Source organism: Chroicocephalus ridibundus, chromosome 4 (genome assembly GCF_963924245.1).
Source record: "Chroicocephalus ridibundus chromosome 4, bChrRid1.1, whole genome shotgun sequence".
Taxonomy (NCBI): domain Eukaryota; kingdom Metazoa; phylum Chordata; class Aves; order Charadriiformes; family Laridae; genus Chroicocephalus; species Chroicocephalus ridibundus.
This window is the reverse complement of record NC_086287.1, coordinates 66,160,119-66,187,075: the sequence shown is the minus strand read 5'-3', so window position 1 is coordinate 66,187,075 and position 26,957 is coordinate 66,160,119. Positions and strand designations below refer to the sequence as shown.

Genomic DNA, 26,957 nt, shown 5'->3' with positions numbered 1-26,957 from the left:
GGTGCCACTTGTCAAATCATTCTGAACAAAGAGTAAATTCAGGAAAACTGCAGTCTGTCCAAAAAAAATTCACAAATACAAAAAGAAACAAAACTAATCCAGCCTAGTAGTTCTTATCATCTAATCTCCAAAAATTGTGAGTCACCACAGCATGTTTGCCTTGAGTCAATGAGTTATATTACTCATTACTATTACACATATTAGCACTGCTTTTCAAAGTGATGGGCCTGAGTGCAAAAATTGCTATCGTATTACTGAACTCTTTTCTCTTCATGCAATATTCACATCCTACTGTATTCTCCGTCAATATACACAATATAATAACTCTTTCATATTTTTAAGTGTCAGCATTCAGCACTGGATCTGTGATCACGAGCACGCATGAATAGATCTATGGACCGCATGGAAGCCAAGGGATGAGGATATTGGTGGTACGTGCTGGGGTCCTGGATGCTGACTACAAATCTGAGACCAGGCCAGAGTCTTTCCAGATATATACCCAGGTCTCCTTCCTGCAGAAAGCCATGGGCATCGACTAGGGAAAGCTCCAAAATGCAGTTACAACAAAGTCAGAGCATGCACCTGTGGTGATAAGTTTAGCAGCAGACCCAGCTGTATTGGTGCAGGCAGCAGGAGCTCCACCAATTGCTTACAGTGTTGAGGTGTTTGAACGTGAATTGCAAACCGTCCTTACAAAATGGCATTCAGAACACAAGTGTGAGTTTTTACCATTTTTCATACTCTTCTTTTTCAGTCAGCACAGCAACTGGTGTGCTTTCTCCAGCAGGCGATTGGACAGGAGGTATTATTCACAGCCTGATCATTTTTATGCTTAAAAATGCCTCTGTCAGCGGGGACTATTGGAAATTTATGCAGATCTCACTTTTTGAGATACTTATATTTTCTATCACACAATACCTTTGCATTAAATGAAATGAGCAAAGGTGAGTTAGCTCAGGATGCTGTATGTGGAACATCATCTGCTGATGAAACAAAAAAGCCACGCACCAGAATAAAACACTACCTGGCAGTAGGCGGGCAAACAAACAAGAGCTGAGCCAAAAAATACAAAAGCCCACTTCAGTAGTCATCCCTGAGTCAATGCCAATTGATGATAAGACACAAAATGAGAAACAAAGCCCTGTCTATTTCTTTCTAGGATCTTCTGCCTCATATTCCTGCAGACTGGAAGCAGGCTGTATCCTCACAGAGAGATGCCAAGCTGCACTTTCTTATTGCCCTCAACAAGGAAGATGCTGAATGACTCAAAACAGACTTGACCAAGCGTGTCCATATCCTGAAACTTTTCCCTTTCTGCCATGAAATGACTGGGATATTTACTAAGCTGTACCAGGTAAGGAAAGGCTTGCCACAATGCAGAGCAAGATGGACAGAAGCCAAATGACACAGTTCTTGGGGATATGTGCACGCATGAGAGAGGAGATGAGAAGGCAGCTGGCCTCTTTCGCCAGCCAAATGAGACCTGGGAGAGAGGGATCCTTTGTCTTTGAGACCTGAGGCAAATATTCCCATGTGCAGGGAAAAAATATGTGCCAACTGCTACGTGGATAATCTCAGCACTGAGGAGGGAGATGCAAGTTGAATGATTTTTACATGGCTGTCCCGGTGCCCAGGTCCAGCCTGGGGACACACACAACCCCATACCCACAGCCTGCAGTAAGGTCAGTTAGGATTTTCAAGGGCAGGAACTAAATCTGCCTTCTCCTCGTCTCCCTCGAAGGGACAGATCTGCATCTGCGGCACTGCTGCTGTGTCCAGCTGTTTGGGCAGGATTTGCCCCTCCCACAATCATTCCTCCTCCTCTCCCTTAAGGAGAAGGGGGTGAGCCAAACTGCCTTGTAAAAGGGAGTGCAGGAGGGAGGTGAAACTCATGGCTCCTTGGGAAGGGGGAGAAAGACGGCTCCGAGCTAGAAATCAGTGGAGACTTGCAGGGTCCAGCCACGGTCCATGGGCTTCCCAGAAAAAAACACTTTTTTTGATGACAGGCCTCAGGAAATTGAGCTGTATCAGTTCCCCTGGAATTTAGATGCTCCTGGAATCAACTGAGCTATGTGTCAGAGCCATGTTTGCTCCTTTAGTTGCAGCTTCAGTCACTTCAAAGGCTTTTTACATTATTTTTGTCTTACATTTCCTTACATAAACAATTGTCCCTTAAAAGTGGGCAGCGGTGCACTGAGTGCAGAATCCCCTGGCTGGGATCCTTTGCCTGGCTTCCTCAGGGTGCCATTTTCTCCTGTAACCATTTACACCAGAGAAAAAGTACCTGTCACATCGGTGTCTGGTGTAAATAGATACCAAGGGGCAAAGTAATGAGAAATCGTCTCCTTCACCATCAGATGAACCCAGGGCTGGCTGCATCAATGCCCTCCACACTGTTTTTTTATTCTGAATGGGTATGAAAATGAAAGATTAGGTTGTCTGCCACATTTATATGTCTGCTTTGAGTTTCATCTCATCCTATATTCATATAAAACTGATTCAGACAGCAAACAGCTCCCTCAAACGCTCACTGACCCCATGGGTTTACTGCCCTTCAACAGGTCACAAAATATAAATGGTGGTCTGAGTCTTTGATAAAGGGTAGCTGCCTGTTCATGCCTGCACCCCTTCCTTCACATGACAAAGAGACAACCACCCAGGCCCAGAGTAGCCTCCCCAGCACATGGGGATGCAGTGAGTAGAAGGACAACAGGGCCAGGAGCTGAGCTGGAGCTGCACACCTTCCCATACACCTCTCTGCAGAGCTACTTGCCAGCACACGCTGGCCCCATGATGGCCAGGCTGAGACAGGCTTCAAGTCTGGCTCTTACATGGGTACAGTGCTCTCCAGATAAATTAGAAGACGGGGGATGCCACACAGAATGAGTTAGTGACATAGTAATTAAATTCTTTAGTCAATCCTTAGGGAAAAATTGCCCCATAGGGAAGGAATAAAAGATCTTAGTGCAGCCAAGGGTCCTGCAAGCACTGGGTGTGTTGCAGACAGCATGTGTGCACGCATGGCACAGCCCAGACCCAACTACAATGGCATGATTCTGAGCAAAGCACACTGAATATGCATGAAGCAGGAGCCTGGTGCCACGTGAGCCTGTCAATATGTGATGTGCATGCAATTGGACAGTGGGTCAATGTGCCTGGCTAAGCAAGATACACTTCTGAGTGACAAAACACCAACTTCAGACCATCTAAGGTTTGCAGCTAGGATTTGCAAACGGGGTTTTGGAAAACAGGCACTGAAGTCAGCCTCAGCTTCACTGAAGTTTGGATTCCTTTTGTTTTGAAAACCCCAACTCCAAAATCCTAACCAGGCCCATTAACATGCAGAAGCTGTTCAGCTGTAGCTTTTCATGATCTCCCTTTCACCTCCTGGAAGGAGAGAGGCTGCGTCAGTCACTTTGCACTCTTTTCAGTGCAATACACCACAGCTCTGGCTCACTTGTGGAGGTATAAAAGGACTCTGGTTTTGCCAGAACTGTCTCAGACTCAAAAGCATTTATATTTATTAAGGAGGACTTGCCAGACATCTCAAAGACAGCAGTGCTGCTGGTCACTGCAAAGTGCCTTTGAAGAATTTTTCTGGAGAAGCACGTCTGATAAGCTATTTATCTGAAAGCATGGCCTGCTCATGTTTTCTAACTTATAGCAGAACTTGTAAAATGTTATACTCAAGTAGCCTTCTATTTGAAAGAAAAATTTTCAAGGGTGCCAAATCAGTGTCTAAGCTACACTTTCTGGTATAATTTCATCTCATTAAACTAATGTGAGCCCTCCATTTGGGGCCAATCCCCAGACTAATGACGCACAAAGGTAAAAGCTCTATGATACAAGCAACCACTTGTTAGCATGAGTAACTGGTAAATACCCATGTTTGCAAGGCAAGCAACAGCAGCAGCACACAATGCTTGTGCCAGCAAGGAGCTGCTCCTGAGTACAGCGCCTGAAAGCTCTCCCAGCTCTCATCATGGCTTTCAGCAGAAAATGTTTTTGCTCCTCAATATTTGGCATCAAAAAAGACAGAAGACAGACCTGGGGGCTGGAAAGGGCAGTGCTGGAGGCAAGGGGTGAATGACTTGAGACAGCCAAGGTGGACTAAGTAGTTGTCCTGGGTTGAGCGACACAGGATTAATTTCTCTTCTGGGGAAATGCTGAGGAAAAATTCACTTTTGGAAGACTCTAGTGTTTGAATTTGTGAAAATATTTACTTTATAGCCAGCTAGGCTCTGTGGGATTCAAGGTTTCAGTGTTTTCAGGCCTTGCCAGGTGCAGGGATGAGGAGGAGCGAGGCCTGGGCATTTGACCCAGGCTGGCCAACAGGATTATTTCATACCGTGAACATTGCATTCGATATAAATTCGAAAGTTTGCAGTGTATTCTCTCTCTCCGTTGATGGTGGCGGTCCAGAGAAACTCCTCGCCCTGGTGCTGGACCCCTGAGCCCTTCCCTTCCTGCCGAAGCCGTTGTGCTCGCAGTGTCTGACATTTGCTGTGAACTGCTGAGAGTGCAGGGCTTCCTGCTGAGAGAACTGGCTGAGTATAATTCTTGTATATTTCATAGCAGCATTGGGATTAATACTGGTTCTTCAGTATTATTGTTAATTATTTAGTCTTATCCTATTAAATCTATTTATATTTCAACCCTCATGTTTCCTTGCTTTCCCCGATTCCCCTTTCTGGGTGGGGAGGGGTCATTGGGTGATAGAATAATTGTCTAAATGACAATGAATTGTTATGGGTTTTCTCAAACCACAACAGTAGTGATGCTCCTGAATATAGTCTCCTTGGGACCTGGGGGAAACATGAGGACTGGACTCTGGTGTGCCCATGGTGTGAGGCAGCAGCAGCCCAAGGCTTCTGAATGGAGATCCCAGAGGGACAATAGAGGATCCAAACCTACTCGTAACTAAAATGTCCTCTCACCTTCAGATTCCTGCATGGTTGCATGCTTATGTTTTTGAAAAATACTTCTGTAAAAGAAACGAGGATCTTTCCATTCCATGTCTCAAAGAAAGCATTTTAAGATGAAAATTAATGAAGATCAACTGAGCATGGTCTGGACAATTCACATCTTTCACAGCTTCTCCCTCCCTTTCTCTGAAAACCTCTGTTCTCTCCTGACTTTGCAAGTTTTTCCTCTACTGCAACAACTGCACGAAAAATGAACATCGATCAAGCAGCATTTACATGGAAGTTAGTACGAAAAGTGTGTGCAAAACCTTGTATCCAGCCTTCAAATGAGGCCCATGGGCCTTGATGATTGAATAAAAGGTTATATGCTCTTCAGCATATTAATGACACCCTTGGATGTGATCAAGCTGCCCTCCCCACAAGGGACGTCCCATTGGGCCCCCTTAGGAGGTAAAATCAATGGATTATACAACTTCATTCCTTATGTGATATTAGTATTATTGAGAAATGAGAAAAACCTGTCTACACACTGCCTTTAATTCTGTACACAGGGTAACATTATGACTTCATAAATACAAATGACTTCATAAGCCATTTCTCAGACTTACTGGCAGTGAAAAGATCAGGAAAGCTAATTTAAGAAGGGCATTCTTGTTTATAGCATTGTCACAACAATATTTGACAACAAAGGCAAAGACTTAAAAAGCTGTAAGTCTTTGAATAGAACTAAGTATTGCTCACGCTCAAAGAAATTCCATTTTACAGCTTTAACCAGAGGCTGTAGGACCAGGCTTTCCCTATGCTCTACAGTGAAGGATCCAATATGGCCTTTGGTCCCCTCCTCAAAACCAAATGTAATAGAGATGGATACACCATTTAACATGTGGTCTGGTGCCTTCAGGAGACTGCTGTGATTAACAGCCAAGACAGAATATCTCTGCTGTTTCACAAGGCATCTCTCCCTATCCTTTATCTCCAGCCTTGAGGGATCTCTCCATACTCCTTCTACCTCTTGTACACACTTCGTTCATTAATTTCCTGTCCTCAGTTCAGCTTTATATCTTTATCATCCACCTGCCCCAAGATTCAACCTGAAAGTTCAGACTTTCTTGCTCCCTGCACCCTGGTAGGAGTAGACCTGTAGCAGGAACAGGACCAGGGAAAAGGAAATCTTCATATGGGATGTTCTCCATGTTATATCCTACTCCATCTGCAAGATCAAGACGTGATCAAAAAGTATTGATTAATTGCCTTACGTGAAGCACCAGAGTGGGCTTGGGTAGGCAGAAGAGGATTGGCAATTAAAAAAAATCAGCCCTACAACCATGCCGCACACAAGTCTATTGTAGTTTAGTATTAGTATTATTAGTGGTGGTGGTATTATTATTATTATCATTTTCATGAGAGATGATTTAAGACCAGGACTTAACATAGCAGCAGCAGAAAGCCTCCTCCACACACCTCCTGCTCATCACTACCTGCCTTGGCCAGTTTTTATGGAGGATATTATTGTTCTCACCTTAAGTGAGCAGAAACCAAGGAGCCCCTGAATGCAGTCCCTGAATGCAGATAATGCTATGGAAATGTTAAAATTTTCCTGAGATGCTCCTGGACCAAAATAACATATCTGGACTCTTCCTAAGTCTATACAAACACTTGAAAATCTGCATGTTTTTAAAATGAATGGCTCAGAACTATGTTATTTGTGAGAATTAAATAGGATGTGGAGAGAGTATCCCTTCTGATATCAAAAGAGCCTCACCAAAACTCACTTCCAAGAGACCTAATGAAAGCAAAAGCAGCCCTCCAATGTAACCTTCAACTACTGATTGCCCCATCATCACCCTCTTGCTAGAGTTTAAATTACTCCTCAGGGAATACCTTAAACTAATCTTACTTTGGGGTAATTTTCTCCTTGCTCTGGCAATGAAAGAACATTGTCCATCTATTCTTAAAAGAAAAGAAAAAAAAATACACTCAGACATGGCACAGCAGGTGTGCAAAGCACATTTTTGCAGAGCTATTGAAATCTCACCGATACCACCTAGGTCAGAGTGTTTGTTGGGATGGTTGGCAGTCGAACAGTGTGAAGCTCGTCTAAGAGCATTTGTCCTCTAACTTTAAGCCCTTGATCTTGCAGTCGTACTGCCATCAACAGGAATATGCATGGGGAAGGATTGATACAATTTCTGCAGCAGCAACAAAAAAATGAAAGCAACTCTGAAAGTGGAAAAAAGTCTTGACAAATTTCACTCAAATTTCACAGGAAATCAACCGTGAAATTAGGAAGTCAATTCCTCATAAGTTAGTGTAAGTTTGTGAAACGATCATAAAAATTGTTTACACCAGCTGATGACTTGGTTCCAAGATTTTAGCTCCACCAAGGACCAACCAACAACTGGGACAGATCTCTAGCTGCTGAAAAGAGGGAGAGCTCATTTGAGCAAGACAAGTGGATCCCACAGTATTTTCAGGAAAGCAGTGAAGGCACCAAACAGCTGAAGTTACATTCTCATGACAATAGATGTAATTAGACAGACTTCATAACTGCCAGCAAGATTATAGATTAATAACATGCATCCATATTATTGCCATTGAACTTTTTTATCAGTCTTAAAGTGGGGAACGTTGCCACGAATGGTTGGTGTGGCTTCTCGGCACCCTTTGGAAACCACTTGATATATCAGTCAAGCAAAGAAGCTGGAAACAGCTTCCAAGTAAATGCTAGTCAAAAACTCCGGTCCCAGCAGGGTTATGTCAGCTAGATGGATTTGATGAAGTCTACAGTCGTTTTCCACATTAAGTTATAATTGTAATGTGGATAATATTTAGGATCATTTCTATGAATGGTTTACAGGCCTTTTTCTCTGAATCTTTCAGATTTTCTTTCTATATAAGTCTTGCAGGAGGTTGAAGCTGCAGGAACAAGCATATCGCTTATTACCACACAAGCATATATGCACCACTGGCATATAGAAGAAATATTGGAAGGGGGATTACTCATGGGGACCAGCGTGAGCTGGTGTGCCAGTGAGCTGGGGTGCCAAGACGTTCCTAACACAGAGACACCTCTCCAGCAATGCGTGGTGATGATTCCTGCCGAGCCAGGCCGAGTACCTGAGAAAGGCACGGAGACCTGCTCTACCACCTGAACCTGGAGGTACACCTCATTCTGCAGCTCCCCTCTGGAAGTTGCGCACTGTGATGCGTCATGCGGCTGGCATTGGCTGTACGTTGTTACATGAAGGCCCACATCAACCAGCTTGGCCAGTCAGAAGCGTTTCTCTGCACGCTCATGCATTATGCATGGCTCTATCCCAAACTACTGCAAATGTATCACCTTCCAGTGCAAAAGATGACTTGGCTGTGGAAGTTGGCTGCAATTCCCCAAAGCTGCCAACAATAATATTTTGAATGAAGGGTATGCCCAGCAGGGGCAAATTACTCTCCCACTCCCCCAAGAGGCTCTATCACAATCCACCATTGACATAATCATGCTGTACCTGCAGGATAGTAAGTAAAACACATTGCAATGTTTCTAAACGTCATCAACAAAGCAGCGTCAATTGCTTCATTGCAAGGAAAGTAACAGTATGTAGATTTAGTGGGGTAAAGCCAAAGCTTCACCAAGTGTCCCTGCAGCTTCTCGAGATCCCCACCCAATTGTACGCCAATTATAAGTACTACAAGGGAAAACCAATGATACAGCTACTTGCAGGCTTGACTGTTTCTTAATTAAAACCTATGTTAACGTCAACATAGTTTTTTCATAATTTCAGTAAAAATATGCTCTGTATTTACTGAGTTTTGTGTCTGCATCTGTTACATTCACAGACATATTCCAGAGTTTTCAGAGATGAACCATAATTCCATTGATAATGAAGCTGGCAAAATTATACAACTCCAGGTTTGCATGAAACTGATATTCTGGGTTGAGACAGAGACAACAGGAATAATAGATATTGAAAAACTGAATCAATGAATCAAATCTTTAGCCTTCATTCTTCTGAATTTTAAATTCCTTCTATTTTATCTGGGACTGATCAGAGAATTTTGCTGACAGAAATAATATTCTATGACTATTTCATGTTTTCTGCAGGATCTTTTTTGATTCATAAACCATGACCCAAGAAAGAGGAAGAGATACACAAATGACGTGGAAGTGAGGCAAGTGACTTATTTTAGCTGCGTTGATTTTTTCAGGTCCGTTTTTTGGGGGGTTTTTTGTTGTTTTTTTGTTTGTGTTTTTGTTTTTTTTTTTTAAAATCAGCATGGGATTGTATCATTTCATTTTCAGCAAATCTACCTCTTGGTTTAGAAAAGGAGAACACGGAAGGAGAAAAATCCCACTATTATTAATAATTATTTATGAAACAATAGCAGCCTGCCCTTTGTTATTTCCCCCTCTTTTAAATTTATGAATAAATATTTTTTTCTGATAAAGAGGGCAAATATTTAGTTTGCCTCTAAATACAGGTGGTTCAGCAATCTGACTCAGCAAAATAACGTTTTTATAAGGATCAGGAAAATATTGAGCCTTTTTGGAAACAAACAAAACAAAACAAAAAAGCCAAACCCCACTTAACGACAAGTTTATATGCAAAGCTCAGCTGAAAAGACCCTGAAGTTTCACTGTGGCTCTCCCACATAAGCTTAACGAATCATGTTATCCTATGGAAAACTCTAGCCCTTGATTAAGGTATGGAAAGCCTGAGCTGCTGGAGGCTGGCATTTAACAGGTGCATCTGCTTACTTTCCAGCTACCCATCTTCCCTAAAAAAATCCTTAAACCATAAATAGAATTAGGTGCTGAATTACTATTGTAAAAATACCAAGTTCCCTAAAGACAAGCGTCTGTCTGAAAGGTCTCCCCTGCCCTCCCCTCCCCAAAAAACCACAAGGAAGGTTTTCTGGCTTCTGTTACACTGAGCTGCGTTTATGAAGCTATGTCTGCAAGCATCCCGGACCCTGTAATGAGACGATGCTACAGAGTAATCTATCTCCCAGGGAGCCTGTTGTGAGCATCAACATCACGTACTGTATATTCAGCATAAACATGCACCTTAAAATTAAAAAATACATTCAAACAAAGCCTGCCCGAAGCAGGCAGCAGCCTGCCCAGCAGGATCAGCTGCTAGCTTTTCTCCCTCTAATCTGCTCACCGAGCAGCATCACAGAGACTGTCTTTTATCAAAACAAAGGCTGGATGCTGGCTGGGAAGTGTGAAGCCGACTAAAAATGGCTGAAAAGCTGCCCGGGGCGCCCAGGGAAGGTAGCCCCACCCAGCGCAGACACCAACCCACTCAAAATAAGCTGAAAATAAGCCCAAAAGGGAGATGTTATTGTTCCCCTCGCCTACTCTGCAGCAAGACAGTATCACGGCAATATTTTGCCCCCGAACGGCTCAGCAGAGTGCTCGAAAGCACAACGAAGGGATTAATTTTTTAAATTTTTTTTTATTATTATTATTTTTTAAAGCAATCCTACATCACAGTACGAAGTGGGTGGCAATGCCGCCGTCGTCTTGGTGCTACGGCACTTCTTGCCCCAGCTGCGTTTTCTTTGTGCCGACGCTAGGCTAAGCCCTCGCTATGGGTGTGTCCGGGGGCAGGATGCAGCCAGCACAACCGCCTCGAACCCTCGCGAACCCCAGCAGACACAAATTCACCGTCACCCAGCTTCCCTAAAGCCCGAAAGGTACGAAATCACGTCAGCGGCAGCCCGACGGGGAGAGTCAGGGATGAGAAATGATACCGCTAACGGCAAGGGCGGATGCTTTGGGAATGAGCTGTAAGGTGGGAAGGAAGGTCCCGTATCCTGGATGCTTTCAGGGTAAGACAGCTGAAGGCGGGAGAAATACATTCAAATAATAGAATGAAGGGCTTTCTATCGTTCTTTCTTAAATTACCCCCAAATAAAAGCTTCACGGTGAGGGAGAGAAAACAGCATGCAAAGGCCCAAAGGTGAACAATGCAAAAATGGATGGATCCTGCCTTCGCCTCCTCTGACATGCAGTCCTTCTAGCATGCAACACTAGAATAGATATAATACCCTGACATTTCCAGTTGCTCCAAAGACAGTCCATCTTGGTGGAATCGGCACTGGTTTGCATCTCGGAGAGCTGAGGAATTGCCGGTCCTTTCGTCGGAGGCACTGCGTTAGCAGTCAGGCATTCCCGAGCATGGGTGGGTTAGCGGGTATCGCTCCCGTCTCCCCGCTTGGCTCCGGACTGATGCTGTAAGCAGCACAGGCGGAGGGGGGAGGGCGTATTGTACGCGCTGCGGTCTCCACTGCAGCAAATCAGCATTGTGATACAGCTGCCCTAGGGAGCAGGCTCCTTTGAAAAGGGGATGCAGTCCCCTTTCAAATCAAAAGCTTGCGCTCGGCAGCTTAGCCTCCTAAGCCATCGAAATGGTTAAGGCAACCTGACGGCAAAGAAATAAAAACAAATTGGGTGTGGGTTGAGGGGGGGGGGTGGGTGTGTTGAGCAGTGTTTCCTATGTGGCTGTACGTTTGTGGTTGTGACATTCATGTTCCAGAAATTTCTTGAGTGATGAAATCTGGTGTTTTCTTCAGTTTTTTTGTGAGGGCCAAATTTCGCTCAGCCCCTCCAGGTTCTGATGCCCCCCCCCCCCTCCTCTGCCCAGCTGGGTGAGGTTGGGGAGCAGGCAGGAGAAAACCAAGTTCCGGATCTGACCCCAACAGAGCAACCCACATTTTGCTATTTTTTTCCAAACTATTCCAGAAACAGAAGAAATTAGCAGAGTACCCGCACCACCGGGGATTGCCCTTCTCCCCTGCAGGCATGAGCACCCGTAGGCATGGGGTGACCCACACAGCCCCCAGCCCCTCATGCCAAGCCCTGCTACAGCAGGATGCCGAGCACCGCAAGCCGCACCCAGGTTAGGGTGTGTGGGGTATGAGCACTGCCTCCCCCCAGTGCTCAAAATGCTGCATAAACCAGGATTTGAGGTGTAAGAGTGCAGATATACAGGACAATTTGTGAAAAAGCATGTGCTCTGTGTAGTAACTGTGAGCCCACTAATGGCTGAATGTTAACACCAGCCCTTACATTCCTCCCCTGGTAAAACACTGCCCTTGCCTCAGTTTCCCCATCAATAATTTACTATAAGTAGCCTCGCAGAGATGTCATAACTAAAGAACGGCCACACAGTACTTGGTAAATACTTGGAAAGAAAACGCTTTACATCCACCCAATGTATTTGCCTTTTCAGATTTGGGGAGTGGCGTGGTTATTAATAACAAAGAAGCTCCATGAAAATTCACTCCATTTCACTGAAAAGTGACCTGAGATCCAGCATATCCGACTTGGTCCAGTAGTCATTGGCAGAACGATCCCAGCTGGGGACCTCTCATCTCTGAGGCTGTATTTAATCTTTTAGATCCTTCTAGTTTATGAAATTATTTTACTTTAGCCGAGTTATACTGAGTTTAGGTTTTTTATATGGAAACAGACACCAGCACAGACACAGTGGGTCACGTACAGATCAACATGGGGAACAGAGTTTGAACCTCCCTGCTCTTTTGCTTCCAAAACCAAATGGTCTTTAATGCCTGAATTATCTGAGATCTGCTCCAATTGGCAGTAGTAGGTCATTTATCCTTCCCTCTGGTAACTCATCTCACAGAAGCCAAAAATTAAGGAGAGATTCAGCGTAGTGTGATCTTTACCTAGGAAACTCTGCTGGGATTATGGAGGTCAACAGCTATTGTTCATGTTTCAAAACCGTCTTTGAAGTCCCCCAAAAGAGTTGCTCTAGGCTTTAATCCAGCATCTTCAGTTCCCTAACAGGGAAATAATTAACTAATTGGTGCAGAACCGGCTTCAATTGTCATTGCATATAGTAAGATTAAATCATCTAGAAACAATGTTACAAGTCTTGATTTTGCATTCTTCCTGGCTTTGTTAAGAAAAGGAAGAAACAGGTTGGCAAGGAATGATTTCTCAGCATGAAGTGATTGGTTTTGACCCTTTGCAAGAGCAGAAAATATCCCTATTGATACGTTTTGCCCTGCACACGGTTTGCAGCTCTGCAGTGGGATTCCCAGCACCAATCCATAATATGAGGTATTTACAAGCAGTGTATATAAAACAGAGCCATCATTCACAATGAAACTCCTAAATCTTGGAGTCCCTGAAAAAAAAGCCAAAGAGACCTCAAACAATGCATCAGTGAAACTCATGGCTATTGGGCATGTACCACCAGCAACACAGCAGTGAAAAGAAACCAAATCTCTGCTCAGTCTCACCGTAACCCACATTTCTCAGTCCGGTATAAAAGACAAATTCCCTTTGGAGAGAAGAGTGGTCCATGTACATTTAAAATCCCAGTGTTATATGAAACGCTGATGTTTTCTCCTTTGCTCCATTCTTGCCCCAGGCTTCAGATCTCCTTCACCAGGCTACCAAAATGACCCATACCGTTAGTTTTCCTGCTTAAATTCTTACTTCCCTTTGGAAATGTGTTGGTTCAGACCACCTTGCCCATGTGATTGAACTGTCCCGCAGTACCTCCAGTGCTCTTTTAATTCATGGGCAGCAATACCCATCACTTTACCACCAGTAACAAGAACAATGCATCTGTGTCAGAACTGAACCGGAACTGTGAGATGAACATACTTAGAAAATGCAAATGGCTAAGAAGGTCTTCCAGCGTGTACTCACTTATCCCAGGAGCCAAGTCAAGTGAGGGACAGAGGCAGTGCCTGGTATTAATGATGTATGTGTGCCTACTTAGACTTGCACAAAAAGTTTAACAAAATCCCAATCAGCACTGAGTGGATCCAGGACTAAAATGGCAATTGATAAAAAAATGCATTTCTACAATGAGAATTTAACTTATGCATTCAGCAAGTAGTGAGCCAGAATTAGGACTAAGCAGTTGGCCATCAATGGACTGAGGGTGAGAACTACTTCTTTGCAACAGAACTAAACAAGAACCACCAACTAAACATTTACTGAGCAGACTGGAAGGCACAAATAAGCATAGCACTGCCTGGATCTTCAAAGGGTGAGACATGCACAGGTCAGAGATCTTGGCATCAACTGCAGCATACTGCAGTGTTGGAGGAGTGTTTTCCTGTGATCACGAATAGAAGCAGGATTAAACACAGTAAGTGGAATTTGCTTCCCTTCCCTTCAGAGCACTGTCCATGGGACACCTGCTTCTGCCACAGGATGTCACTGAAATAATTACAGATCTTAAGATGTTTTAGTGAGGTCACCTAAAGCTCAATGTGGATGGCATAGCCACAAAGCCAAGTGGGCTCATCAGCATTTGCCTGTTATGTAGCTCTGCTGGAGATAACGACCCATGTGTATAGGATGTGTGAGGCAAGGACTCAGTAAAATAAAGGTACCTGGTTGCTTTCAGCCCGTCCTAACTTCCTGTTGAGGGAAACCTCTGGCCAAGTTAACACATAAGTAGGGTATTGCCATCTGCTTCATTTCTTTCCATCCCTCCAACCCCAACAGGAATTGCTGTATGAGGTGCAGACTGCAGCTCCGCAAAAGACATGGGCACCCTGCCGTGGTGCGTGGGCCACCACGGTTGTGCTGCTTACAGAGACACAACAAGCGCCACGTCAGGACTAGCTCTCCAGCTCTACCTTGCTTCCTTCCAAAGGTCCTCCCACTTCCACAGTGACCCAGCATGCCTGTGCAGTGCTCTGATGAGGTCAGAGTTAGCAACATTGAAGGCTTTTTGGGTAAATATACTTGAATTGACATAACAGTCCATAGATACTCAGAAGTACCCACTGTTCTACCATGGGAAGGATCACACATGGCCCTAAACTTCAGGGCTGTCCCTTAACAATCCTGCTGGAGGGCAGGGTGGAAATCAGCATCGGTTTCAAAGAATGTTTAATGGTAACAAATTCAAAGACAGAGCTGAAACCGTTGCCAGTTTTGCACTAAGTGCAGTGACTCTGAAGAGGCTTTGGACTGATTATGTTTTTCAGAACAGTGCTCTGCATCACTCCACGTCAACGTGTCGTGGGACACATTGAGGGCAGCGCCAGGTCTGCAACGTGGCGCTGTAAGATCCTGACATTTAGCACTTTAGGCGAACAATAGCATTAAGGGAGATCATTGGGTTTTTCTTCTAAGCTAATTTGTTCTTAACATTAGCTACAAAAATAGAGGGGATGTTATTTTAAAAGTTGCATTAATATGTCTCGAAGCTCCAAAGAGCAACGGGGAATTTTTGCCTGAGTACTCCAAGCCAAGGGCAGCCAGCAATTACATTTTCGTGAGGAGGCTGTCAATAGCAGAGGAATGGGACAGATCCTGGCTCTGCTTTCATCCTTCCCACTGTCTTGCACTCATTCTTGCACAACACATTTTCTGGGCTGCAGAATCGAGGCAGCTCAGGTGAAGAGGCCATGAGCTGGAAGATCCTGACAGCTATTTCAGGCCCACCACTATTCACAGTTTAGGTGGTACACAGACACCTCTGTCCTTTACCGTCTTTTGTCCCGGGTCTTTGGTGTTTTCTCTTAGGAGGTTAATTACTTCTTTTCTCCGGTCTTTAGACCACAAAAGGAATCAATAAGCTGGTAAAAAAGACAATATGGTCTTAAACTCGTGCAGTTTAAGTCTGGAGCTGAACACTCCATATAACAAAACAATACTCCAATAACAAAAGAAATCCCTCCTCCCTGCATGTCACATTGTGTTCCAGCTTCCCTGAGATTTCTTTTAGAAGTCTTGAAATGCCTGGATTTATGAGAGTTTTTTAAAATCACCAGTCAAAATATTTAGGTTGTTCACAGGGACCAGAAGTGTGTTTTCAGATGTCTTGCTAAGCTTCTGCTCTGCTGCCTCTGTTTCACTTTCTGCTCAGCAGATCTGTTTTTCATACCCATTTTTGCTTAAAGTCTGAGATTATCATAAGGTCTTTGGGAGTGACATGAGTCAAATAAGTGGGTGAAAGAATCAGGTGAGACATATTTTGTTTGCACTTGCTTCCCTCCCCAGGAATGAGGTGGCCTTTCTTCGAATCCGAGCAAATGAGCTATTTGGGGAGGAAGTCCTTAGATTTGGTGCTGTTGTTAAGAAACAATTTTCTGTTTTAGTTATTGAACTGCTGATGTGCAGTCCCTCAGTGAACCTGGCACAGATTCTCTTCACCGGCCATCCCCGAGATGGCTGGCACTTCTGCAGTGCCATTTGAGCTCACTGACTACTGCAGGCAACAGCACGTCTAACACGTAAGAATTAATTTTGATTTACTCCTGGCTCTTCAGGAGTGGATAATTTCTCTTAGTTCTTTAATGTTATTTTTGAACCGTGAGGATCATAGAAATGAAGGCTCTATTCTTGCCATTGACCTAGAAAAGTATTTTGATTCTTTCCAGTGGGACTACTTTTTTCAGTTGCTGGGAACCTTAAAATTGTGTGTTTCTCTCCTCTGGGGGAGGTAGTTGGTACATCTTCATTCCTCCTTTAAGATTTGATCAGTAAAGCTGATGAAACCCTAAAACTCTGGCTGACCTACTGCATTCCCCTATTAGAACAGGCTTTTACGGTGCTTGCAGCCTACTCCCATTTTCAAGCCTTCTGCTTTTAAGCCTATGCTGCTAAATTTGTCTCCCTTACAGCATTGCTGGTGCTGCAGCTGGCATTATTAATTCCATTTCATTAACTGATCTTCCTAATGGACTGGAAGACAAAAGAGAAGACAGTCCTGAGACCACAGTGTGGCCGAGCCTCAGGAGATCTATGTTCAGTCCTTGCGTCTGCCACAGGCTTCCTACGTGACCTTGGGAATTATCTCCCTTAGGTCTCTGGGTCTGCTTAGTCTATTTAAATTTGGGGCATCTTCTGCTTTTTAAGCTTTATTTCTGCAGCACCCAGCACAACATCTGCCTCATTCATTTTTGCAATATAACTTACAGGCTGCTATTACTGGCTGTCATCCTTGGACCGGTGGAGATCAAGCAAGATTCTGAAGATGAATTGGGATTGTGTTGCTCTTGGAAATAATGAAATCCTGCCTGGTGCTCTGCAAGGATGCTGGAGGACAGAGGAGCCTCCTCTTCGGCCAAGCATACCCAGAAGAGATGAAGATAACACACTTTTAGCAAATTCTTGAAGCAATGTCTGGCTGTCAGTGGCTGAGCTGAGGAAAAGAGGCCTGGGCTTCACCTCATGGGTGTACCACAAGCCACCAGGGACCCTGTCCCTGCCTGGGCAAGGTCCTGTGCTGGGAGCAGAGGAGGTGGCCCTGGTGCAGCTCACCTCACTGGCTCTCCCTCCATGATGCTGGCAGGCACAGACCCTCCGAGCTGCTTTGCTGGGAGGAGGAGGCAGTAAGATGCAGAAATAAGAGCATGATCAGGGACCGCGCTGGTACAAGGACGCAGGTATGTAGTGCAGTGACACACAGAGAGCACTGTGCCCCAGGCAGGCAGCCTTGCTGTGAGCCCAAAGTGACACACCATTGCAGCCCTGCTGCACAGCAGCACTAGGCAGGGCCTGCCTGGTTAAGTCCTGTTCTTTGCTCCTCCGCATGTCCAGGTCCTGGGCGGAGGCAGATCTGGTGTGACCCCAGGGATGATGTGCCCACAAAAATGCCCGAAGCCTTGCTTCCAGCTTGCAGCCCCTCTGTCATGCCCTACTGGGATCAGGCCCAAGTTTTGAAGCTTCAGGTGCTGATTTGGTGGCTGGGATGCTCTGTCAAAGTGCAAAATGCAACTACAAATTGTGGAAACAAGACTGTAAATTAAACTGATAGGTTACAAGCAGACACTCAGGAGACCGAGGCTTCTTTTGCACCAGTGTCACAAGCCTCTAATTTGGGCTGGGATTCTCAGAGGCAGCCAGGGGTGCTTGCAAATGGGCTCTGGTTTGCAGCGTTTTTGCTGGCTCCTCTGCTCCTGTACCCAGGTGGTCCTTCTGCCGGCCCAAACCAGGCGGGTGGGAGAACGTGTAGAGTGACTTACTGCAGACCAGGTCCCTTTCCCCAGCCCCCATTCAGAAAAAACAAAAAAAAGGTCATTTTCTTTAGGGAAAGGAGTCACTGAGTAGGCCCAGCTGAGCTGCTCACCCCTCTTCATTGTGCTGGAGAGCTGCTGCGAGCATCTCAGCACGGACATCTTTGCATCCCCCACCACTGCCCGCACTACACAGGGACATTGGGAGGATAAATGCATTAGTGGCGGAGGTGTGCAGACGCTGTGGCCATGCACGCACCAGCTCGACCGACACACAATTGTCATGGCAACCCCAGCCTTCCCTGGAAGACTGTTCCAGGGAATCACTAATCAGATCACTAATACACCGCTGGATGCAATAGCCACAACCGCCTGCTCCATGGATGTGAGACACCTGCGTACCAAAATGCTCTCTGCAAAGGGAGGGATGGCACTCACTGAGCCACAGCTCTAGATCATTCTTGAGCTGGGAAGTCAGCTGCTAATACGGAAAAGATCTTGGCCAAGGTTGCAGAGAAAGGGGGGACAGGTCAAGGGGAGGAGGTTAGAAAGCAGCCGCTCCTGTCCTGAGCAAATGCAACCCTACAGCACTTGCAAAGGCAATGGAGGATGCAGACAGTGTGGCTCCTTATTGCAGTAATGCTAACAGTGCTGCGTGGGGTGAAGGGCTAATGCAAGAGTGTGTAAATACCGTCCAAGGGAAAAAAAAAAAAAAGAAAAACTGAAGGACATAAAATACTGGTGTGTAAGGCATCAATGTCAGTGGCAAGACTGTGGGAGGGGGAAAGGAAAGAGAGAATATGAGCAGGCCTCTGGTGAGAGCACTGTCTAGAGAAACTCTTTGGACAGTGAAGCAGCACTCTGGTTTTTAAATGTTATTATGGGCCTCTAGGGCAATTAGAAGAATTAGATCAGGAAATGATGTGCCAGAAGTGTTGCCTGGAAAGTGGTCAGAGTTGTGTTTGCTGGAGAAACGAGCAGGGAAAATGGTTTTGTGGGCGTTTTAGGACATCGGCTGGAAGAAGAGCTACACAGAAAAGCAGTGATGGTTTGAGTATTAGGGGTCTGGCCCTGCCCTGGCACATCCCCTCACACAGGGCAGAGGGAAGAGGAAAGGATGGATCATATGGATATAGCTCATGGAAGATACCACAGGCAAGGTCAAGTAAGCTTCCAGCACCAAATCAGCAAAATATGCAATGAAAATCCACACCCTGGAGCCAGCTCATTAGGAACTTAGTATCAGTCATCCCTAAAACTAGATATCTTATGCATACAGATGCAAAATGAGGAAAAAGAGAAAAAAATGCATAACCCAGATAAACCTACTGAATTTGTGGAAATGGGTTTCTCTCTGAAAAACAGATCCTATCTCTGAGTACTTGAATATCACGTATCCTTGCTCCCCCTCTCTGCACACAATGAGAAAGTCCTGATTTGGATGCTGACGTTGAGTATCTGAGAAAAGACAATTTCATTTCCCATTCTCAAGGCCAAAGGATTAAAAATAGACCAGCAAAAGTATTTCACATTTAGAAAAACAAACTAAAAGGCCTAAGGAGTTCAGATTTCCCTGACAATATCATTAAACTCCATAAGCCACATTTTCCTAATTGCTTCTGCAAAGGAATAGAAGCCCTCTACTCTGGGATGAGCATGAATATACGATAAGAGGTATAGAGTGAATTTGAACATATATATGCAAAATGGAATTATTTTGCCATCTTTATCAATTAATAAGCAGCATGAAAGTTCACTGGACAAACCTGAACAAAGAACAGTGTTTTCCATATATCACAGTACATTTAACCACTCTGCTTCACTTATGGATAGCACTTGGACATGGTAGAAGTAGCAGTAATTTCAGAGTAACAGTGTAGATTTGCAGAGATACAGAAATAGCTGTTATCCCAGAGCACTGCACATGAACAACATGAGGTGGAAGGATAGCATACTACATTTTCTGCATGAATAGTGAACTCCCTTGCAACAGGTTTGGATTTTGCAGAAACTGGAGAATTCCAAAGAGGATAGTAAAATAGGTCTGGGCAAGCATTGCAAAAGGTCTGCTGGGATTTCTGAACTGCTTTCCCTAAGTGTTTCACTCCTTGCAAACATTTAAGCAGATGGGGCTTTGCTGAAACTCCCTGACTGAGAGATACCACCAAATACCCCTTTGTACTGTATCAGATACCTCATTCTTAATAAAAACATCCGGAGACCAAAAGCACAATGTCCCTGTGTCCCATCCAAGGCTCTTGCAGTTCACATGCCAGATACTAAAAACTAATTTCTTGCAAATGAATCAGAGATAAAAAGTAATGGCATGACATTAATTTTAAACTATGATCAATTCAAGAAAACCACAATCTTTGTATATGCAAACAAAACAAAACAAACCCCAAACCAAAATGCTGTATTTTGTTTTGGATGAACCCCACCTTTCACAGGTACAGTAGACACCATAAGCTGTTGCTGAATGCCAGGCAGGTCCCTGAGTCCTGCTGCTCCTCAGCACCTGCGGGTCTGGGCTTTGGAAATCTCTGCCTCTGAGTACCCCAGTTTGAAACCGAGAGACATCAGCCCTCTCTGGATTAGGATGCCTAGGACTGGGGGCCAGAAGAGATCGTACTTCATTTTGGAAAGAGCAGCTCTTACCTTTTCCAAAACACTTGCTTTTTAATTGTGCATTTTTTACTGACATTTAAAGTGATCAAAGTTTGCTGTGAACAACAGCTTCTAAGTTTCAGATAAATATAGCCACGCTGCTCTGCATTTGTTTGTTTTCCTCAGGTTGCAAACCTGCAGATGAGACCTACTTATTTTGGAGCAGGGAGAGCTGCTGCTTGTCACCATGTGCTTCAGCAACCAGGGAGGAGCACAGCCCTGCATGCAGCCCCTGTCCTGGCCTGAGGAGCCAGAGCAACCCTGGAGCAGGCAGAACGCAAAAGGAGGCATGATACACGGAGACAGGCTGCTTATAGGGGCGCATAGAGGGGATGGTGGAGGTGGCCGTGGCTGAGTGTTGTGACATGCCCAGCCCATGCTGACACTCAGGGGGCAACCCCGAGCCCTTCGAGACACAGTGAAGCTCTGTGGGCTCCAGGGTATGGACAAAACCAAGGGCAGGAAGATCCTGGTTCCCCCTCCCTTGTCCACCTACGCATACCTACTCAGTCCAGTACAATCTATTTTGGCCTCCCCATTAGCTGGGAAGTAAATGTGGCAATTACTTTGCATATCTGAAGTGTCAGAACCCTTCGGCACATTTCCCTGAAGCTAAATAATTAATGAAGGGCTCTGATCAGTGTGAAACTTGTGGAATCATCAGACAGCACGGGGTCACGTCTATTTTTACCTCTCGACGCCTGAGATGGGGCTTTGTTAAGAGGCCAAGAATGGATGGGTTTCCTGGCCGCCAAAATGCGAGGCTGTCCTGCAGCCGAAAGGGCTTGACTTGGGGTTTATTTTGGAAAAGAAGGTTTCTGCCCTGCTTTGTGCTTAGGCTGCCACAGACAGAAGCAGTCTTCAAAATTTGAACGCTTTGCAAGTGATGGAGGACAAAATATACTTCTTTTCCACGCAGCAAAGACACGCTGCATAAGTAGCACCCAGCAACTCGTTCACCTCAGTGCCTCATTAGAGGCACCACATCTAAGATGCTTTTTTCCCTCTCACCAACAAACAGGGGTCAAGTAGAAGATATCAGGCGTGCAGCTGCCAGAAGTGAGGCTTAGATCCCGCAAACCAGAGCACCACAGGCAGGACCTGACTCCTGCAGCAGGATCAAGCCCTGTGGAGTTATGCCTGGGGCAGTGGGTTTCCAGCTTGGCCTCCAGCAGCAGAGCGACCTGGTGTCTCTGTGGGGAGAGAGCCTTTCTAGCGAGAGACTGCTGCATGAGAGATGCAGGAAGAGCTGGTGGCTGTTGCATAAGGTCCATTTTCTCTTCCAAGGTCTTTCTTTCTCAATCAGTTCCCCATACAAAATGTACTGAGACCTGCCTATGCCATGCAGGTCTGTGTGAGTCACCGCCCTTTCCCCAGCCCTCCCTTGTTTTGCATTCAAACTGCAAATAATCTTTTTTTTACCATGACCCAGCAAGGAGAGAGGCTGCCCAGTAGATACATTAGCAAATCTGGTATCTCTGGGGTCCCAAAGGGCAGAGGAGGATATGATTGCCATCTCTTCAGGGAGATGAAGGTAAAGCAAAGGGATTATCTTAAAGCTGAACTCTCCTGACCCCAAATGCCACAGCAAAAACGACACCAGCTCCAAAACCCACTGCCCCTGCCCTGCCTCATGCATTTCACCTCTGAGCAGGAAAGGGGCACGTTCACGTGCTCAGGGAGGATGCTTTCAACCCCCACAACACCACCAGTCGGCACCTTGAAAAGTTGCCTCTCCCTAAAGCGATTTCTTCCTCACCCGGAGTTTTGTACAAAGAGGAAGTAAAAGACTCCTTGCAAGGAAAAGCAAATATTTTGGAAATCATGTACTTTAAGTCTATGCCTGGTTTTGCCTCATCCAACTTGTGTTTCCATGGAAGCAGAGGAGGGAACAGGCAGCCTGTAGCTGCAAATCACAGCTATCTCACTGCCTGCTCCTGAGTCTGAAGAGACAAATGGATCATTAAAAAAACCAAAACTGAAATAAATTTAAAAAAAAATCCCTTTTGATAGTCGGTAGCTGATATTTAGTGCTGCAATGTTGTTTTTAGGGGCCAGGGTCCCAGCGCATTACAGCTGAATGAAATTGAACTTGGGCTTATTCTCAGAGGAAAGGGAGTATGTGCTGAATAAAATGATTTTTGTTCTTTTGTTGATCACGTTGGTGTAGTGACTGTGTGAGCACAGAGAATGGCAGTGCAGCACACAAAGGGAGTTATATAAACAGATTAAAAAGATGTTTTCAGCATGGTTTGGAGGAGTGTATTGCAGAAAGAGACCAAAACAAGGATGGTTTAGGAAATAGGAATTGTTTAAAAAAATGGAAGGTTTATCTGTTGATCCAAACCCGGTTCTGATCTCAGGAGTGAGTCTCTTGAAGTCAGTCTGTCTACCAGTCAGTTGCTCTTATCAACATGTCCTTTGACCAGAAACTTATTTTTGACAATAACCACAAAGTTTTCCTGGCCTTAAACTAGCATCTTGAGGCATTGCCGCATTCAAACAAAACGTACAGTTCGTAACAGCTTGCAAGTGTGTTGTAAATACACCTTCTTGCTGCTGAGCCAGGCACGTTTCACTGGGAGTAATTACCATATATCCTCAGGTAAGAGCTGCCTCTTACCCAAAATGTTGCACTCAGCGACTTGAACGCAGCAGCTCCATACAGATGCTCTCAAGTGACTGAGCTGGATCTACCCAGTCGCCTCGTGCCAGCTCCCAGCAAGGTAGCAGGGTTGATGTATGTGCAGCCATTATGTGAGCAAATGCAAAATGTCCTTCCTGCATTTATCCCCCCTCAGAAAAATATATATCTGTTTTACAGCAGCCTGCCTTCTCACAAAAGGCAGCAGAATTTCTCACCAGTAGATTTTTTTTTTCTTTCTTGACTACCAGGCAAGAAAAATTAGGGACACTTTCAAAATCTGTCAATTAGAAAATATAGTTGCAGACTCTAGTGAGTTAAAAATCCTTAGTTTTTTGTGCTTGTGAGATTTCCTCCCAACAGCCCTGTGTAATGGATTTGGAGCTGCTCTCTACGGCTGCCTGAACACTGAATTTCTGAATACTGTGATCAATACTGTATTGAATACCGACACTTATGATCTAATCACAGCTCTGTGTGCATCTATTACTTAAGTTTAGTAGATAGCTTTAGGAGGAGAACAGCAAAAATTGAAAGAATGGGTCAAATCAACTTGAGTTTGTTAGATGCTGCATCCAAACTGGGAAATATGTGAGATGAAAATACATCTATTGGGGAAAATGAAGGGATTTAGCTTAGACCAGCACTGACACTATTCTAGAGCTTGCAAATGTCCCAGGCAACTCTATACCAGTGAGCAAATGGCAGTATCACCAAGGGCACCATTCTTGCCTTTTCTGGCCTGTGAAATTCACTGCTAAAAGGGGAGTTCAAGCCAGGAGACCTAGACAGGGCAGGGCCTTGCAAACACCCTTATGCACAGACTGGAAGCAAAGTCTGCAGTGGTGCTAAGTACCAGCATCCCAGCAGGACCTGCAGGGAGGAGGGAAGCACTGGTTTTGTTTTCATCTCTGGTTAGTGCTTGCTTGCTTTCTTCACCCTGTCAACAGGAATTGCCTGGTGGTACTGGTTGGTACGATGAACTGTGATGATCTGGGACTTCTTCCTTTTTTAAAAATACGGACATCAAATCTCAAATCATAACAGTGATTTATGTCTTGTTTCTACCTATGCCATTAATGAGCAAGCCATTCCGTGTCCACTGGGCCCAATGGCCTGAAGGTGAAAGGCTACGGTATCCCATTCCCGACCCTGAGCCCAAAAGGACAAGGCTCTGCAAGTTTTACAAACATGTAACTCAGCAAAGGAAGAACAGTGCACCTAAATTCTTGGACCAAGTAGGAATGAACTGGAAGGCTAGAGGAAAACCAGTGCAGAGGAGTCTAGAGGATATCACCCTAGACAGCGTGGGATATTGATCTGCAGAGTCACAGAGCAGCACAGTCTGGACAGGAAGCATCCAAAATGCAGCAGAAATTGGCTGAGGGAAAAGGAGAAGGCTGTCAATAAAATCAAGCAGCGTGGCAAAGAGAGGAGGAAGGAGGACGCTAGCAAGGCAGCTAGCACTGGAGCAATGGGTGTTTACCTCGTGCTGTGTATCAGTGACCTTGAGAGTGATGCCATTATCTAATGTTGCCAAATTGTAGGAGGCACAGAACAAATTAATTACAAATGGGAGATTAGGCTTACGGTCTGATAAGCAGCTCATGGAGTTCAATGAAGATAAGTTTTAATGAGATTAAGTGACAAAGCTATCACTTAGAAGGAAGCATTAAACAGACTACAGACAAGGCGAAAGAATTGGGGGCGAAGGCAGAGAACTATTAAAACCATCTGTGTTATTAAAAGAAGAGTAAACAAGGCCTGTGCCTCTCAGGGAGAAATGAAGATGATAGTAAGGCGTGCTGTCACGGCTGGTGGGAACTCTTCCCTAGAATGTATCGTATGCAGCATCTGAGTCAGGCTTAGGGGGATATCGATGGAGCGCAGCAAAGGAAACCAGCACACATTTGGGACCAACATGAGAAGCAAAGCACTGTCTGTCTTGGTATGAATTACTGCCAGGAAGAGCCCTGAGAGGAGGTCCAGGAGGCCTGAGTTACTGGGGAACGGCAACAGCTTGATGGAGACGACCTTTGCCATGGCCCGCTTCAAGAGCAAATACAGCAGGGCTTTGGACGGTTACAATCAAGGAAAGACGCAGGCTAGCAGTTAATATTTCAGGCTAAGAAGGGCAGCTCTTAAATAATAATAGCTACTGATAATGATGAATAATTAAAGCAGACCATTTGGTCCTCCAGCCCTTACACTGTTCCGTTCTCCTAATGTACAGCAGAAGCATCATTTATAGTACATGGCAGGAGGAATCATGTGCTCGCATGGACTGTCTGCACTTCATCTCCTACCAAATCCACTGCATCCTTCTCCATCAGCGGCATTTAAAGCTGAATTCAAATATAATGGGAACAGGAGCAGCTTCAAATCAGACTGATGACAGACCTACCTTTAGGCAGCCCAATCTTACCATGCAACAAACATGTGCAAGGGAAGGGATTGGAGATAACTTCCCTTGTTTACATTACCTACAAGTAATGGGCCAAAACAGTTCCTGAATAAGAGGAGAGACTCATCTGATCTTTCAGTGGAGGTGGGCAGACTTCTGTATGTCTGTTTTATAAAGCAAACGTTAGACACATTTCCTCATCTTTCCTCTTCATGATGGCAAATGTGCAGTCAGGGTACATGGGGCTGACTGACATTGCCAGGCGTGTAGTCACTCACTGGCACAAGAGTTTACCAATTCTCGCATCTCAAATTCATCCAATTAGGGAAAAGGTTTAGGAACAAAGCAGAGCAGGCCACAGTCCTCTTGCTTGTCTTCCCTCTCCCTCCCCTTTCCACCCACCCTTCCACCCAAAGGGTGGCGAGGGGATTGGGGGACTGAAAAAAGGACCGGGCACCAGGCAAAGCAGAGCTGACCCTCAGCCAGCACAAAATGGTGGAATTTCCCAGTTTCATGCATTAAACCATCCTCCTTGGACAGAAATTCATCCTGCAAACTCTCCAAGGAAAGGACCTACTGCATGCTCATATCTTGGCTAACAAAAGATCCCAATCTTGACTGGGTCTCTAGGCACTACAACTAAAATGAGATCTAAACACAATAATCAGTGTAGACCTTTCTTTTTCTTTATGAAATCAGGGAGCAATTTGTGCGTGTTAAGAAACATATCTAGCACTACAGCCTTTCAAAGTCATCTGCTTTTCCCCTGACTTCTCTTGCAATGCAGATTATCCAAATGTGGATCCCTGGGTGCTCTCTGATACACAATTCTAGTAAATATTTACATCCCCTCTTTTCCTATTTTGGTTTGACATATGCTAAAAGGATGCACAAGGGGTGCCTCAGCATTTTAGACTTTTCACTTTGGTCAGCAAAAGCAAAATCCTGCGGGAGTGACAGCTAAAAGTGTATTGCATTCTCACCTTTCTGGAAAGGGTCAAACCCCTACTGTTTAAAAAAACTGCACAAAACCAAAGTGTGTGGCAGAACATTCTTCAGTGATTTGATTTTTCAAATCTCTTTTCCCTTTGGTGGGGATTATCCAAAATAAGCTGATGGACTCTCCCCATTTCTTAGAGTCTGTTGCTGAGGAAAGGAGAACTGATCCTGGAAAAACACAAACCTTGGTGGTTTAGGGTGCACGTGCTTTGGGCATGCTACTTTGTATGTCATTTTCCTGAGCCAGTGCTGGTGATAGGGATAAGACGATCACTTGGCCTACATGCCTGGTCACACCTGCCTTGACCTGGATGTGAGATCCTGAGGAAATCCAAGCACGGGCTGCGGCTGTGAGTCC

General features: G+C 44.9%; 1 protein-coding gene across 2 annotated transcripts in view; it reads right to left on the bottom strand.

Annotated features, from left to right (window-relative positions):
- The window catches only part of RTN1 (reticulon 1), a 116,695-nt gene that overhangs the window by 5,613 nt on the left and 84,125 nt on the right, over positions 1-26,957 (bottom strand). The window contains exon 1 of one of the 2 annotated variants that reach the window (XM_063333620.1): positions 10,977-11,349. The exons of the other annotated variant lie outside the window; for it this stretch is intronic. Coding sequence (XP_063189690.1) covers positions 10,977-11,037 — 61 coding nt within the window. The 5' untranslated portion in view covers positions 11,038-11,349. Of the gene's footprint in view, positions 1-10,976; positions 11,350-26,957 lie in introns of those variants that run through there. 2 annotated transcript variants of the gene reach the window in all.